We start from the raw sequence: 14880 nt of genomic DNA on the forward strand, positions 1-14880 counted from the left end.
ACACCCCCCAACACCCAACCCCCTCCCAGCTGCGGCACTGAGTGAAACTGGTGTGAATTAACGTGTACTATTTGGTTATACCTGGGTGAGCATTGCCAACATGCAATAATCCTAAGAAATAGAGCTGTTTCCCATTAGCTATCCTATTTATAATTTACTTGAGAAAATATTTGCATATTTACAACGATATCACATTATACATAAGCGCGCCAAGACGCAACTCAGCAGTTCATGTCTGAAACACACGAAGCTCCCGGAAGACATTACGCGTCACGTGACCTCCTGCGTCACGGCTGAAATGGCAGCCTACAGATACACACACTGATATCGGCGCTCGTTCTGTAGCCTAATATTTCTTTCTGTAAAAAGAGTGTCCACAGCAGCAAGAAGCGAACCAGGCAGGTGCGTTTTCAATGCCTGTTTCAGCACAGTAAATTAACAAGAATGCAGTGTGTTGTGACTGGCTGTTCGTGGAGTGACATGTGATTTGCTAAAGTAATACATGCCTTCCTTGCTTCCCTGACTTGTGTTTAGCTACTATCGGACGTGTTCAGGGACTTTAAAGCGAGTCCAGGCCGATCTGACCACGATCTGTCGTAATTATCGAGAGCTGGCGGTCTAGTTATTTAGTGGACTAGGTGGGAACTAGCTGGTTAACCAACCAGCTAAACTCCTTTCAGTGAACATAACTCACATGTCAGGATCCGAGTCTTAAATTAGCCGATTACTGGGGCCGAAGGCGTCGCCGATTGGGTTTCCGGGGTCCTTTTGTGCTGCCTCAGCATCAGATCTTAGACGTTAGCCGTGATAACAGCGTGTTAATAAAGAGAGCCATCCGGCTCGCCGTTTCTTTAATAAACCGACCAATCAGCGGCCGCCGCGGTTTTTTAACGAGTTTTGAGAAACGACAATCTGTATTTTCCACCCCAAGCACAACCATTTTAAAATCTATAATATTATAAATACCCCTAAAGTTAGTCACTGCTGTTGTATAATGCAAATTGGATTAAATCAGAACACTCACTGGGAGCGATAAGTTAAAACCATGGTCTGAGTTGAAAAAACAGCAACTGTTTTTACTTATATGGCACTTGCGTTACATGCGCCCTATTCTATATTATAATATAATGGTGCAACGAGATTTAAGATAGGTTTGGATTACTCTTCATTAAAATAAACTGTATAAGAACATTGAATATATGGAGTATTTTAAGGGTGAGATTGTTAATATTTAACCATATCCATATCTCGGCGATTTGCTGAATCCGCCCTTTAATGTACTTAGAGGCTAAAGATCAGAAAATACAAGCGTGTGTTCGCATACATCATCTGGAAAGACCATGAAACAAGGTAAACTGTGTTGTATGCTTTGGTCATTGTTTTGAGATAGAATATATCTTTCGTCATTTTTTTGGTCATTGAAATACTGTAGCGGAAGAAAGTGTAAATACTTAAGTGAAAGTATCGCCAATTACTTGTAGGTGACTACAATGTTTATATAGTAATTTAACATTTAACAGATTTTTTGGTTAAGGAAAGCTACAGCAAACTGTGGGTTTACAGATAGTCTACTCTTCTTTGAAATAGATTTTTTTTCTAAATAAACAAAATACTTAAATTTCATAGTAATTTCTTGTACGATTAGACCCAAGCGACCTACCTGAGCTATATTTTAAGTACATATAATATGAAAGTAAATCCTAGATGCAGTTCATTTATAATAAGCTACCCTACTCGCGTTTTGTAAGATTAGATGCGTGTTGTCTGCTCATAACTGAGACAGTCGCTTGTGGCGTAAGCGGCCATGTGGATTAACGCATGGCCTCCGTCCCCAGACGGCAGCGCGATGTCCCCGAAGATCACCGCCGAGCTTCTTCGGCACCTGAGACAGGTGATGAAGAGCAGCAGATACGTCAGCGAGCCGCTGCAGGCCTACATCATACCGTCGGGGGACGCGCACCAGGTACGTGCAAGCGCGCCGCCGACGCTGTCGCTGCTGTCAGATTCTGCCTGGGAAATATCCACGTCATACAGTTTAGATGTGACATTTGTGATCTAAACCTCAGATGTCGTTTCAGATGTCAAATATTTGTCGTTTTGATGCCGTGTTTTTTTTAATAACAATAATCAATTGCGTGTGATTAGCGGAATTTTTAGTGGCGTGCTGATTTATATGATGTGCCCACTGCGCAGGGTGGGTATTTTCCCGTTTTTTTCCAGGGGATTCCTCGTGGAACCTCCTGCCGCTTCAGATGGGAGGGTGTTTTCTGGGGGGAGGGTTGTCTGCTCGCTGTTTAGAGGTCGAGGGGCGCATGACCTCTGCGCCGCAGCCACTTGTCCGTAGGCTATTTAACCCACCTCTGTTAATTTTTGTCACTGAGGGAAGAAGAGGCTGATTAGGGCTCGTTAATGGGTCCGAGGGGCCACTCGCTGCTGATTGCACTTAATCACAGCCGACGTTCCCGCTCTCCTTGCGCTTCAGAGTGAGTACATCGCCCCCTGTGACTGCCGACGGGAGTTCATCTGCGGATTCAACGGCTCGGCAGGTACGGCAATGCGGGGGTCCGGCGCAGTGCGGGGGTCCGGCACAGTGCGGGCGCTCCGTGTGCACGTGCGTGAAAACGTGTGTGCGTGTGCAGGCCTGATGCTTGTGTACTTCCCGTGTGGCCTAGGATTCTGTGTTCCCACTGTAAATCTATTTATTATTTTATTATGATGTTGTCGTAAAGATTTATTTTTAAAAATCTGGGGCATTAGTGCCATATTTGGTATCCCAGTGCTCATTACATATAATTAAAGAGAACAAAGTCTTACACAGAGCAGTAACACATCAGCTGTTACTTGTGCATCTCTGGGTTATTTATTGTCGATTCACTTTTATATTGATAGATTATATTTGTATTGGTCATGGTTCAGGCAGGGAGGGATTCCTAGACACGTGTAGCTGGACAGCAAAAACACCCCCGTGTTTGACACCGTGGCTCAGTGCCATAGTTGAATATAGGGGGGGTTGTCACAGCCCCACATACCAGCAGATTTCAAAGAACTTTCCGGTACAGACCGCTGAATTAATACAAAAGATGGAAACGAACCAGTAGGACCCAGAGTGATCTGGCAGAGTCAGTTAATGTGACTGGTGTGGTATTGTGTTTCTTGTAGGTATCTGTGTTTAAAGGACTCAGATATGGGGCTTATAGATATGTGACCCCTTAATATGCATTGGAAATAGTCATCAAACAGTAGTTTTTTTGCTTTGTGTTTTTTTTTTGTTTATACTTTGTTAAATATTTCATTGCATATTCAGTAAAATGCAGACTTGTGCCCCACCACTGTAAGCTGACCCCTGTGCTCATCTTACCATGAAATATGCAGGGATGTGAACAGCAGACGCGTTTAAAAAGGACCCCCAGTGACTCTCCCTGCGAATCCAGCTGGGCTTGAAATAAAATAAATGAATGCCGTCCCACTTCCATCCTCGCCGGCAGCATCACGGACGTCCGTTTCAGCTCTCCATCGCAATAGTTCAGAAGCTTTTTATGTTGAGTTTGTCGCTGGACGTTTACGAGGTGGTGAGAGTGGCGTCGACGTGACGTGGGGTGTGAATGAACGAGAAGCGCTCCGACGGTCAGGGTGGCGGGGGCCGTTTCTGAGGGCGAGCGTGCCTGAGCCCCGGCCTTTTTCAGGGACGGCCATCGTGACGGAGAAGCACGCCGCCATGTGGACGGATGGGCGGTACTTCCTGCAGGCGAGCCAGCAGATGGATGGCAACTGGACCCTCATGAAGATGGGTGAGCAGGACCTGGTGACATTAATGACAAAATCTACCAACCAAGTTATTACTACTATTAATACTGTATACAGATGCTCCTCGACTACTGATGGGGTTACTTTAAGTTGAAAATATTGTCGAATATGATAAATAGGTGAATTACTGTAGTCATTGAATAAGTAAATATTTGGTTAAACACCAAAAAAAATAAAAAAATCACTCTACGATACTTGCTAAATACTTTATGAGTTATTTACGCTACGCGATCGCTACGGAGACTGGAAACGTGGCTGTGTACATGCTACCATCGCCCGACGTCAATAGAAAGTATCGTATAGCATACTGCTAGCGTGGGAACAGATTTCAGATTTCAAAATTTGCTATCGCACCATCAAAAAAACCATCGTAAAGTATGCATCATCTGTACTTCTGGCTGTGATCACTACCTGGTGTCTATTGAGTTGAAGATGGTGACCTCAATGCTCTTAGCAGAAGTTTTAGAAACTGTTTTGAACAGTTAATGGTCTGTTATTTGTGGTGGCAGTGATTTTTTTTTTTTAAATGAGATTTCTTGTGTTTTGGCAGGTTTGAAGGAGACACCAACTCAGGAGGACTGGCTGATCAGCGTGCTTCCTGACAACTCCAGAGTGGGTGTGGATCCTTGGATCATCGCAGCAGGTCAGCTTGAAGACTCGGTCGTCACAGTCGGGGGTCTTTAAGCATGAGGAACGCTGGTCTTGGGCTGGTGGGCGTGGCTACTTTACTCATTATCTGGCTTTCCCTTCAGACCAATGGAAAACCATGTCCAAGGCCCTGAGCGTTGCTGGGCACTCGCTGGTCGGCGTGCAGGAGAACCTCATCGACGCCATTTGGCAGGATCGCCCCACAAGACCCAGCACCGCTCTGATCACGCTGGGGTTGACGTTCACTGGTGAGTGCCCTCTGGAAGCTCAGATAAGCAGTGAAATGTTGATGAAAGCAAAAAAGAAAGGGTGAAGGGCTTAAATTATTAATTAATGTAATTAATTTGTTCTGCAGGCATGACCTGGCAGGAGAAGATCGTGGCTTTAAGGGCGAAGATGTCGGAGCGAAAGATTTCCTGGTTTATCGTCACGGCTCTGGATGAAATCGCTTGTAGGTTTGTCTGTTCGCTCCTGCTCCCGTTTCCCGAGCAACATGTTTATCGGTGACCCCCTCTTTTGGACACACACCCTTAGTAAGTGTGAAATGAGCCACATGCTGCCTGGATACCTGCCCAGTGTCACCAGTCCCACCTGTAATCAGCACCGCTGGCATGAATGAATGTTTTTGGGCAATGAAATGCTCTTTGATTTGGGGAGTCTGTCTCATATTTTGGGTAAAGAGCAGGAGGTTCCTCAGGCCTGCAGTAAATGTCATTTTAACCCCCCCGTCAAACGTTCTCCAGGGCTTTTCAACCTGCGAGGTTCGGACATTGAGTATAACCCCATCTTCTTCGCCTACGCCATCGTTGGGATGAACACGATAAGGTACCGCGCAGTGGTGATCACCTCACTGGACCCCACACACACACACACCTGGTCCCACACTGAATGGGGGGGGGGCTGACTTGGGTGTATGTCCCTGGGCAGGCTATGCATCGACGGCAAGCGTGTCGCCGACCCCGGCGTGAGGGACCACCTGCAGCTGGACGCCCCCGGCGAGCCGGACCTCAGGGTCCAGACGGTGTCGTACGGATCGGTGGAGGCGGAGCTGCGTGCCGTGTGCAAAGGACTCGGGCCCAAGGACCGCGTGTGGATCAGCGACAAGGCCAGCTGTGCGCTGACGGACATCATCCCCAAGGTGGGGGCCGGGGGCTGTTGGCATGGGTGTCTGGGCGGGGCTGGAAGGAGGGAGGGAGGGAGGATGGATGGATGGATAATTATTAGATGCACTGATTGTATCAGCCAGCCATTGTTATCAGCTGATACAGCAGCAATTGGCAATTAAAATGAGCTGATATTTACTGCCGATAATTCCCTTTAAAATGGTGACCCTCATTACTCTGTACACCTGCGTACTAAACATCGTCTGCTGAGTGGAATTACTTTAATATCATTAGAAATGCATTTTGCAAGCACTGCTTCGTTAAAATTTCATGAGGAGGATCTAGTGATAAACATTCCAACTGAACAGAAGTTGATTGCTCACCTTAAGGCGAGACGGTGAAGAATGTGAAGAGTTTCTGAGGAACAGATCCGTCGCAGTGAAGCAGGCCGCAGAGCCGCCGAATAACGCTGGTCGCTCAGTAAGCGGGTTCCGCTGCCCTCCCCTGTCTCACCTGCAGGCCCACAGGATCCCCATCCCTTACACTCCGCTCTGCCTCGCCAAAGCGGTGAAGAACCCCACCGAGATCCAGGGAATGAAGATGGCGCACGTATGTCGCCGTGGCGACGCCATGGGTGGGGGGGGGAAGGGAGATCCCAGGTTGGCATGGATTTGAGGTCAGAACATACATGTGGTTGCTAAACTCAGGATTAACGTGTCTTGAAACAGCTCAAAGACGCCGTGGCTCTCTGCGACCTCTTCGCATGGCTTGAAAAAGAGGTATTTCATGCCGGCTCGTTCGCTTTGTTCCGGAAGATCCCTTCCCCGTATCAGGTTTCCCTCCCTGAGGTCGCGTCTCTTTGCCGGTGTCTCGGGGAGTGACCTCATACAATCCCAGTAGTTTCACCCCGACTCCTGAAGCTCTTCTCCTGCCCCCCCCCAGATCCCCAAAGGCACGGTGACTGAGATCTCAGCCGCTGACAAAGCAGAGGAGCTGCGTAGGTGCGTCTAACTCCACTTGCATCCCGCCAGCAGATGGCGTAGCGCTTAAGGGCACGGACTTGTAATTCGAAGGCTGTTTGGTTATAGGACTCGACAGCTTTTGGAAAAAAAACATTTACATCAAAAGGGAAAAAAAAAACAACAAAACTGATGGATTTTTCAGAAAATGGGGCTAATTAGAGGCTGCAGGGTTAAATAGTAATATCGACTATATAGTTAAGGGGCCGTTATTTAACCAAAAGTATTTGTATAATTATTAATGTTTACTTCAGTTGTTTTTATTGAGCCTTATGGTGGATCTTCAATTCAATAGACATTTCCTGTAGTTCTGTGTATATTTGTACTTTGCTGCCACCCTGTGGAGATTTTCTATGCTACACTCAGCTGAATTTGAATTTCAACTGTTCGTTGGCATTTATGCCTATAACGGGTATTGTTTGATACCATTGTTCCCTATAGCCAGCAGAAGGACTTTGTTGGCCTGAGTTTTCCAACCATTTCCAGCGTGGGCCCGAATGGAGCCGTGATTCACTACAGGTGAGGTGAAGCTTCCCCGCACAGTCGAGTGCTGAGATTAACAGCGAGCGTCTGACCCTAATTAATATTTACAGCCTTGCAGGGTACATGCCTCCTCTCTCAGCTTTTATAACCCTTTTGTTCTTGAGTAATCGGAGAGGCCTTAGTCATTCTGGAAGGTTCCGGGTTGGTTGCTGGACTGACTGTTACGTTTGGGTCGTATTGATATGCGCAGGTAATACAGCTGATCTGTGTCTGACCTGCAGGCCTCTGCCGGAAACCAACCGGACGCTGACCCTGAACGAAGTCTACCTGATAGACTCGGGCGCCCAGTACCTGTAGGTGTACCCCCCCCCCCACATCTTTGCATTGTCTGCTTTTATTTATGTCCCAGGAGGGCCTGGGTTTTGGGGGGAGGGGGGGTTTGAAATGTGAGAAGTCAGAGGTGAAAGTGGAGTGTGGTGACCACAAAGCGGACTTGTAGGGTTTTACTATTAAGGTAAATGATCAAATCTCAGTGTCTGATTAGGAGCATAATGCCAAAATTGGGGGGGGGGGGGGCATGGAATTAGGACACTGACTGGTCTACAGACAAAGGTTTCTGCGGGTTTTGCGATCCGGAAGCCATGTGCTCATTCCGGCTGATTGTGCTTCTTGCTTTTCAGCGACGGGACGACGGACGTGACCCGTACGGTGCATTTCGGAACGCCCTCTGATTTCGAAAAGGTACCTCCTGGCCTTGGGGAGGGTCAGCAGGAGGACACCCCGTCTCATTTTAAAGAACTCTCACATGCCCCCCTTCTGGGAGCCGGTTGGGGGGGTTCTGCTCGATCCATGAGTCTCTCAAATTATTACTATGGAGATGGCATGTCCCCCCGCCACAACTTGTTCATGTCTGTCCTGTTGTTGCCAGGAGTGTTTCACCTACGTTCTGAAGGGCCACATAGCCGTGAGTGCGGCCATCTTCCCAAACGGAACCAAAGGTATGGTTCCCCGTAAAGATCCCAGCCTCTACACTGCCCATATCGTGAGATGAACCACATTGGCGTCTCTGAGAGGAGTTTCGCTTTGGCCTGTGTAGATTTGAACACTTAAATGAGTTAATTTCTTGGGCAGTCGCACAAATTTAGCATTAGTTGTGCATGATGTCACTTCATAGGGTATCAACAGTCCTACTTTTTTCAGGGTTTAGGTCAAAATTTACAGTGAGGAGCAAAACTTATATGTAGGACACAGCTTGCTGTACTGCCCCCTGCAGGCCACCTGCTGGACTCATTCGCACGCTCGGCATTGTGGGAGTCCGGGCTTGACTACCTGCACGGGACGGGACACGGGGTCGGCTGCTTCCTCAACGTCCACGAGGGGCCCTGCGGGATCAGCTACAAGACGTTCGCAGACGAGCCCCTGGAAGCCGGCATGATCGTCAGTGATGGTAGAGCGGGCTTTTAATTCTGCCTGGAATATCTGGGATTCGAACCTATGACCTCTCTTGGTCTGTAGCTGTAACGCTACTGGAGTTGTGGGAATATTTTGTGCCATGTAGATTGCGTCATGATTGAGCTGTTGATCACTCACCTCACGTCATGCCTTTTTAAATGAATTTTCTAGAACCTGGATATTATGAAGATGGTGCTTTTGGGATTCGAATTGAGAATGTTGTCTTGGTGGTTCCTACTAAACCCAAGGTATGTCACCACTGCATCCCCCCCCCAAGGTATTTGCTCAATATCTGAAAGTGTCTCCTTTTTTGAAAGAAAACAATTGTTCTTTCCTCCTTCAGTACAATTACAGGAATCGTGGCAGTTTGACCTTTCAGCCTATCACGCTCGTCCCGATTCAGGCGAAGATGATCAACAGTGAAATGCTAACGCAGAAGGAGGTAAGTGGGGTAAACGCAGACCCAACTGTCACCCTGTCAACTCTGTCTGAAAGGCAGGTGTATGTCTTTACTTATTTTCATATTTATGCATTTTAAAATCTGTCATTGGACACTTAGCTTTGTTTATGTGTGATTTTTCTTATCCCAACCCCCCCCCCCCTGCTTGCAGCGTAATTGGTTGAACGAGTACCACAGGCAGTGCCGAGAGATTGTCGGAGCCGAACTGGAGCGGCAGAGTCGCAAGGAAGCCCTTGATTGGCTGATCAGAGAAACTCAGCCAATCGAGTAATGAAAGCGTGTCAGCTGACGTGTAGGCAGGTCACCCGTGATTGACCTGCAATTCGCCCGCGAGTCACCCTTCCTTTACTTCAGATCCTTTCCTGTCGGCCTCTCTTCACGCTGCTCTTCTTTTCTAAGACGCACATTATCGCTACGGTTTTATCAAGATTCAGTGCGATTAAGTAAAAAAAGAAAAACACTGCAATGTTTTCTTGTCGTTCTTGGATGCTGCACACACACCGCCACCTGGCAAACAGTTTGTTTGTCAGTCTAGGTCAGGTCTAGGTCACCAACAGCCTTATGGGATTGACAATGTATTAACAATTAAGAGATTATTATTTAAAGAGTACTTTAGTTTTTTTATACATAAAAATGGCAAAAAATGTCACCTGTACAAAACGAATGACAAATGTATTCATTTTGAAATTTCTCTTAAAGACTTTTAATTGGTTACAGTTTTTTCCCTTAGGCTGTGTGAAATACATATAACCAGTTTATTTAAAAAATAAAACTGTTAATCTTCCAGTTTTGGCAATGCTAGTCTGACAAGGAGCGTGAATTGAGTTTATAACCCAGAAGCATTTTATAGGATTTTTTCATTTGGTTTAGGAAACATTATTAAGGGACCCCCCCCAATTCAAACCCTTTCCCTCAGCAAAGGAGATTCACTGGGCCTCTGTCTCTTACTGATTGTAATGATTATAATTTCACATCAGTGTCCCAAGCTGGTTTTCACAGCTGCATGTAAAACACAGATGGATCCAGGATAATCCCATCACTGCCGTCCTTGATGTGGTCTGGGCGTGCCAGCGCCCCCTGTAGCCCGCTTTGCGCTCCCTCCGCCATGGCAAGGTCGCTCTCCTCGTCCCCCATGGGGATGGGGTTACTGTATATGAAGTAGATCCCCACGTTGTCTCGTGACACGCCTGACCCTTGTAGCCGGGAGATCAGGCCCCGCCGTCTTCTTGCTCCCAGGGAACCGGGCTCGCCCCATGGCCCGTGGCTGCCGACCACGCTCTCGTACTCCTGGGCCTGCCTCCGCTGCCTTGGGAGCGCAAACGAGTCTGTTCAGATGTGAGCATATCTCAGGAGGGTCTAAATACAGGAATAACTGTATGGAAAATGTCGGGTCAACAGAACTGCATTTGTGGCCTGGAGACTGCATTATGTCAGCAATAAGGATTAAGGAATTCAGTATGTAAACACTCAAAAACCTGACCTGAGGAAGATAGTACAGTCACTGTCCCATGTGGCTCATCCAATGGGATGCCCGTCTGTCTCACACACTACGGGCAATTAAAGATACACATCTGGCTGGTTTTGGACGGGGGGAGGAAACTGTGTTACTGGAAGGAACTGTAAATTTATTCTGAGCATATTAACATTTGTTCTGCGTGTAAGAAATTGGGGGCGGGGTGGGGGGGGGGGGGTAGGCTGGGTGTTATATACCAGCCTCGATGCACGGACAGTTGGCACGGAGACGGGCACAAATGGCAAGAGTTTCATTTTATTCATGAAACTGCTAAATTGCCCGGGAATATACGTCAGCAGAAAACGTCACACTTTAAAACCTTTTCTTTCTGCATAAGACTCTACGGATGGGCAGCTTGACTATATCTATAATCTGTATGCTGATTGTTCCGGATGGTTTCCATTCAGAGAAAATTAAAATCAGACATGAGAGCTTGAGACTGTTTTCATATGAGACCAATGGCTCAGAGTGACTGATTATAATAAAGCCCCATCTGCGATACCAGGATCCTCTGGTAACTTCTCTGGCACGTTCAGTCCGGATCGAAAGAAGCCTCAGAAATGGCTGGAAGGACATTTTAAGTGCCGCAGGGCTGGGGGGCAGGGGGGGGGGCCGCGGTGGACTTACCGAGCACGTCTGCAGTAGGAGATGCTGCAGAATACACCTGCAAAGGTGAGCAGGCACAGAGCCAGCGACGTCACCGTGACGTTGAACACTCTGAACTCTGGAGAAGAGAAATCGAGCTCAATCTTCAGCCCTGTCCTCTGCTTCTCTGGACGGCTTAGAAACACAGTTCAAATACCTTAGATTTGCACATGCTTTCACTCTGCGTCCTCCTTTGATGTAAACTTTTACTGGGTCGTTTTGTTTATTCTGTGTTTACTACAGAACTTCAATGACCTTTTTTTGGCGGTTCCCTTCTTGGGATTGGAACCAACAACCTGCTTAATCACAGGTCCTGTTTGTAAAAGATACAGCTGCCCTTTGCTCATCCGTACAGGAATGGGCAGTAAGCTTGGCTGCTTTCAATCAAAGTTAAATGCAGGTCTTTGCTTTTCCGGCATGACATCTCTGCCGTCTACAGCTGTAAGCCATAGCTGCTGATGGGGGTTCGAGGGTAATCCTTCACTGGAGATGAATAGCACAATGTTTTTGCCACTTCGGTCAGGCGTGTCACCGAATAAAGCTTTCAACATTTGAATAAAATATAAATGTCAGTGCAGTTTGTGTGACCAAAACTAGCCAGACGGAGACTGCAAGATGAACTAAGGCAAAGCCGCAACCTAATATTGAATTATGAAAAGATGTAGGATACATCAGTTTATGGCAGTTTTATGAGACTTTTCTATCAGCAGATTGGTGCTTTGAATACATATTTTTGTTCCAAGAGGCAGTGAAATATTGAGTTATTAGTTATAATGCGACTGTCAGAAATATGGGCCGAATTCCTGGTCCATCTGGAAATGGGATTATTTGTGACATTAGGTCAATGGGTCAGGAAAGCATCCATCTCCGGCTAATAGTCACTTCAGAAACCTCTGGCAAAGTCACGAAGATCAACAAGGACTGAGCGTCCCAGACTTTGCAGGCAGACAGATATTTTGCAGACCTAGAGTTGCAGGCAGGGTGTATAGCGCGAGCTTTCGGTTTAGTGAGAGGGGCTAGCGTGTAGCGTTAGCAGCGCGGCCATGTCACTCACCGTGGCTGGCGTCGCCCATGGACAGGACGACGGTCCTGTTGACAGCCGAAGCCGCGCTGCTGCCGTTCCCCGTCATCCCGCCATCGGTGTGGCCAGTGAATCAGGAGAGTCCTTAGACGAGGGGATTTCAAAGGCCCATGTGACCCAGCTCTCTCGGCCGCGTTGCTCTGGAAACATCGTGATTCTTTTGTGCCTGTGCGTTTTATTCACTAAACAGCCCCCCCCCTCACCCCAAGTCTACTTGTCTTGTTTTTTACTCATTATTCATTCCGTCTGACAGGCTTCAGATAGAAGAGTACTCAGAGAAAACCTTGTTTGAGCCCCTCATTAGTTCCTGTCGAAAATGACAACATAAAATTCAAGAGAACCATCGTGAAAAGAGAACTTCACAGTGACGATCCTTACATTTGAGTTTTATCAATCACATCCTTTGACAGGAAGAATTTTAATATGCCATCCATTCGTCTGAGAAGCACGGACTGGAGGGGAAAGGGGGGGGGGGGGTTTCATTTTCTTTTGGATTTTTTTTTTGTGACCATAGAACTACTGAGGCTGCCACATGTTTAATTTCATTGGACGTGTCCCTCAACATTTCGGACAAATACCTCTCGGTAATGTGGTTCCGTGGCGTCGGACGTCATTTGGATCCTTTAACAAGGCAGCAAATGTTCACAGCCATTCCTCTCTGCTTTTGAGGAGGAAGGACCTTCATGAGGTCCCTCTGGCTGGAGGTGAGCCAAGGGGTGTGATTAGCATAAATTACTGCCGAATCCGAGGTGCATATTTAAAAATAAACTGCGGACGCTCTTTGTGGGGGCCTATTTTGTAAGGCCGACTTTATGGTGTCGTCCTCCTATGACAGCAGGCACAATGAAGGCCTTATTCTGGCTTTCAGTGAAAATTTAACACTTTAATGCCACATGGTGACACATTATGATGAAAAGATCGTCTGGAAATCTATAGCATTTCATTTTTATCCAAACAGAAAAATGTCTTGTCCTGTCTTGTCTCATTATATTTACAGGCAAAGCCATTAGTCTAGAAGCTTGTAAAAAAACAACAAAAAAACATAATTTTATCCATCTTCATTCTGCTTACCCTGCATAGCGTCACAGGAGTGGAGAATGTCCCAGTCAGGATTTGGCATAAGGCAGGGGTACACCCAGCATGGGATGCCAGTCCACTACAGAGCACAAATACACACTAACAAAGAGCAATTTAGAGCTGCCAATTGACCAAACCGGATGTCTCCAGACAGCAGGAGGAAAATGTAGTACCCAGGAGAAACACACATAACACGTGGAGAACGTGCAACCCCACCCCCTACCGGTAGGAGGCAGCAGTGGTATTTATCGACCTACTATGACACTCCGAGTAAATTTTAATTCCATCTGATGTATTTTTATATAGTTTCCAATCTTGCTGAAAACAAATATGAAAAAATATGAAATAACGTTTTGTAAATACAGTTATTTTTCATCAGTTTTACCACTTAAGCCACTAACTTGTTTGTGAACTTGCTGCGTTTATGTATAGGCCTATGTTATAACATTTTTGTAGGGAATTACTGCAAAACATACCCAGCCATTTTCTAAACCCCGTTTGTCCTGTGCAGGGTCGCGGCGGTTTGGAGACTTCTGGAACGCAGGGAATATCAGGACAGGGAATCAAGCCATCGCAGGAATATTCTTTCTTAACATAACAGAATATTATGTATCTGTATTGCTGCTCGGATAGATACCAGCCCCGTTGTAAGATGGGTAATTTAGGATAACTCTTTGGCTATAAAACAGCAGGCCTATATGTTTTCCTTCCTTGGATAATACAAATTCATGGAATTAATGGTGAATCCCGCATTGGGGATATCAGTATCGTGTTTCCACGCCGTTATCCAGCGGGACACCCAGCTCGCAGTGAGTATTTTGAATTGCCGAGGAAAAATCAGACACAAATGCAGTTCCTGGGACGTGAAAGTGCAGCCGTGCGACTTTCCGGATCACGTCCCCTATTGTCGCTGTTGGTAAACATGAAATGGCAGCGCGCTTAATGACCTTTTATCCGGCATCCGTGACCGACAGGACGTCGAGCTGCAAGGGAAGCACGTTATTTATCCACGCTTTAAATAAAACGCCGTCTGTCCAACATTACGCTGCTATGAGGCTGCACTGCCATATGCTCATCTAATGTTCTATTTTTGATATATTTGAATACTTAATTTTCCACAATAACATTCATTCTATTGATAGCCTACCCCCCAGTGACTCGCAATAAACAGCCTTTAATCCCTTTTCCCTCCCGGACCTGCCGTTCTGGTGACCCCGCTGAGATCCTTGTCCGCACTTTGGCTCTGAGCCTGGCTGGGGGGTGCGGGATGGGGGGGGGGCTTGAATCTGGCCGTATTGCTTTGCTCGGTTCATCATTCGGGGGAAACGAGCCCCTCTTCCCTCCAGCTAAATGGAGGAACGTGGAAGCCGGCAGATGCCCCTTATTCGTCCATTTGTTCCACTGTCACTATCCGTGTCTCTCATCCTCGAGGTAAAGCACCGTGCAAACGCTGTTTGTCCTTCGGCGACAGGCTCAGCGGGGGGCTGGGAAATAACAGTTTTCTTTATATTCTTCGAATATCCATATATATATAGGGGTTATATATATATATATATATATATATATATATATATGTATGTATGTATGTATGTATG

The 14880-nt window shown here is 46.7% G+C and overlaps 2 protein-coding genes across 7 annotated transcripts; one reads left to right on the plus strand and one right to left on the minus strand.

Moving 5' to 3' along the window:
* The first annotated feature begins 21 nt into the window (after positions 1-21).
* On the plus strand, positions 22-9435 carry xpnpep1 (X-prolyl aminopeptidase (aminopeptidase P) 1, soluble). Of its 5 annotated transcripts, none has more exons than XM_023820314.2 (21): positions 22-402; positions 1286-1350; positions 1836-1963; positions 2483-2546; positions 3684-3788; positions 4355-4447; positions 4557-4700; positions 4808-4903; positions 5196-5277; positions 5380-5590; positions 6075-6164; positions 6284-6334; positions 6498-6556; positions 7016-7093; positions 7339-7410; positions 7738-7798; positions 7986-8055; positions 8331-8504; positions 8681-8757; positions 8853-8951; positions 9121-9435. In XM_023820314.2, exons 2-21 carry the CDS (start codon positions 1341-1343, stop codon positions 9238-9240), a joined length of 1884 nt encoding a protein of 627 aa, XP_023676082.1. In that variant the 5' UTR covers positions 22-402; positions 1286-1340; the 3' UTR covers positions 9241-9435. The 5 variants fall into 5 exon arrangements, with proteins under 5 accessions (XP_023676082.1, XP_072560017.1, XP_023676083.1 ...); XM_072703916.1 differs by having other exon boundaries at positions 22-398; XM_023820315.2 differs by lacking the exon at positions 1286-1350.
* Positions 9436-9648: 213 nt separating this feature from the next.
* LOC140581362 (uncharacterized) lies at positions 9649-14197 on the minus strand. Of its 2 annotated transcripts, XM_072703918.1 has the most exons (6): positions 13762-14197; positions 13280-13364; positions 12787-12906; positions 12182-12348; positions 11110-11206; positions 9649-10275 (listed from the first exon to the last, which is right to left on the minus strand). In XM_072703918.1, the coding sequence occupies exons 4-6, from the start codon at positions 12255-12257 to the stop codon at positions 9963-9965; spliced, it is 486 nt and encodes a 161-aa protein (XP_072560019.1). In that variant the 5' UTR covers positions 12258-12348; positions 12787-12906; positions 13280-13364; positions 13762-14197; the 3' UTR covers positions 9649-9962. The 2 variants fall into 2 exon arrangements, with proteins under 2 accessions (XP_072560019.1, XP_072560018.1); XM_072703917.1 differs by lacking the exon at positions 13762-14197 and having other exon boundaries at positions 13280-13460.
* Between the last annotated feature and the right edge of the window lie 683 nt (positions 14198-14880).

Source organism: Paramormyrops kingsleyae, chromosome 20 (assembly GCF_048594095.1).
Source record: "Paramormyrops kingsleyae isolate MSU_618 chromosome 20, PKINGS_0.4, whole genome shotgun sequence".
NCBI classification, from domain to species: Eukaryota; Metazoa; Chordata; class Actinopteri; order Osteoglossiformes; family Mormyridae; genus Paramormyrops; species Paramormyrops kingsleyae.

What these genes read in the sequence shown, in the direction of transcription:
- LOC140581362 (XM_072703918.1), bottom strand. Translation starts at nt 12,257, where the DNA reads ATGACGGGGAACGGCAGCAGCGCGGCTTCGGCTGTCAACAGGACCGTC. An exon ending in CATGGGCGACGCCAGCCACG is followed by an intron (nt 11,207 to 12,181) that starts GTGAGTGACATG and finishes TCTCTTCTCCAG; the next exon opens with AGTTCAGAGTGTTCAACGTC. An exon ending in TCCTACTGCAGACGTGCTCG is followed by an intron (nt 10,276 to 11,109) that starts GTAAGTCCACCG and finishes TGCGCTCCCAAG; the next exon opens with GCAGCGGAGGCAGGCCCAGG.
- xpnpep1 (XM_023820313.2), top strand. Translation starts at nt 3,452, where the DNA reads ATGAATGCCGTCCCACTTCCATCCTCGCCGGCAGCATCACGGACGTCC. An exon ending in GCTGGGGTTGACGTTCACTG is followed by an intron (nt 4,701 to 4,807) that starts GTGAGTGCCCTC and finishes TTTGTTCTGCAG; the next exon opens with GCATGACCTGGCAGGAGAAG. An exon ending in TCGCATGGCTTGAAAAAGAG is followed by an intron (nt 6,335 to 6,497) that starts GTATTTCATGCC and finishes GCCCCCCCCCAG; the next exon opens with ATCCCCAAAGGCACGGTGAC.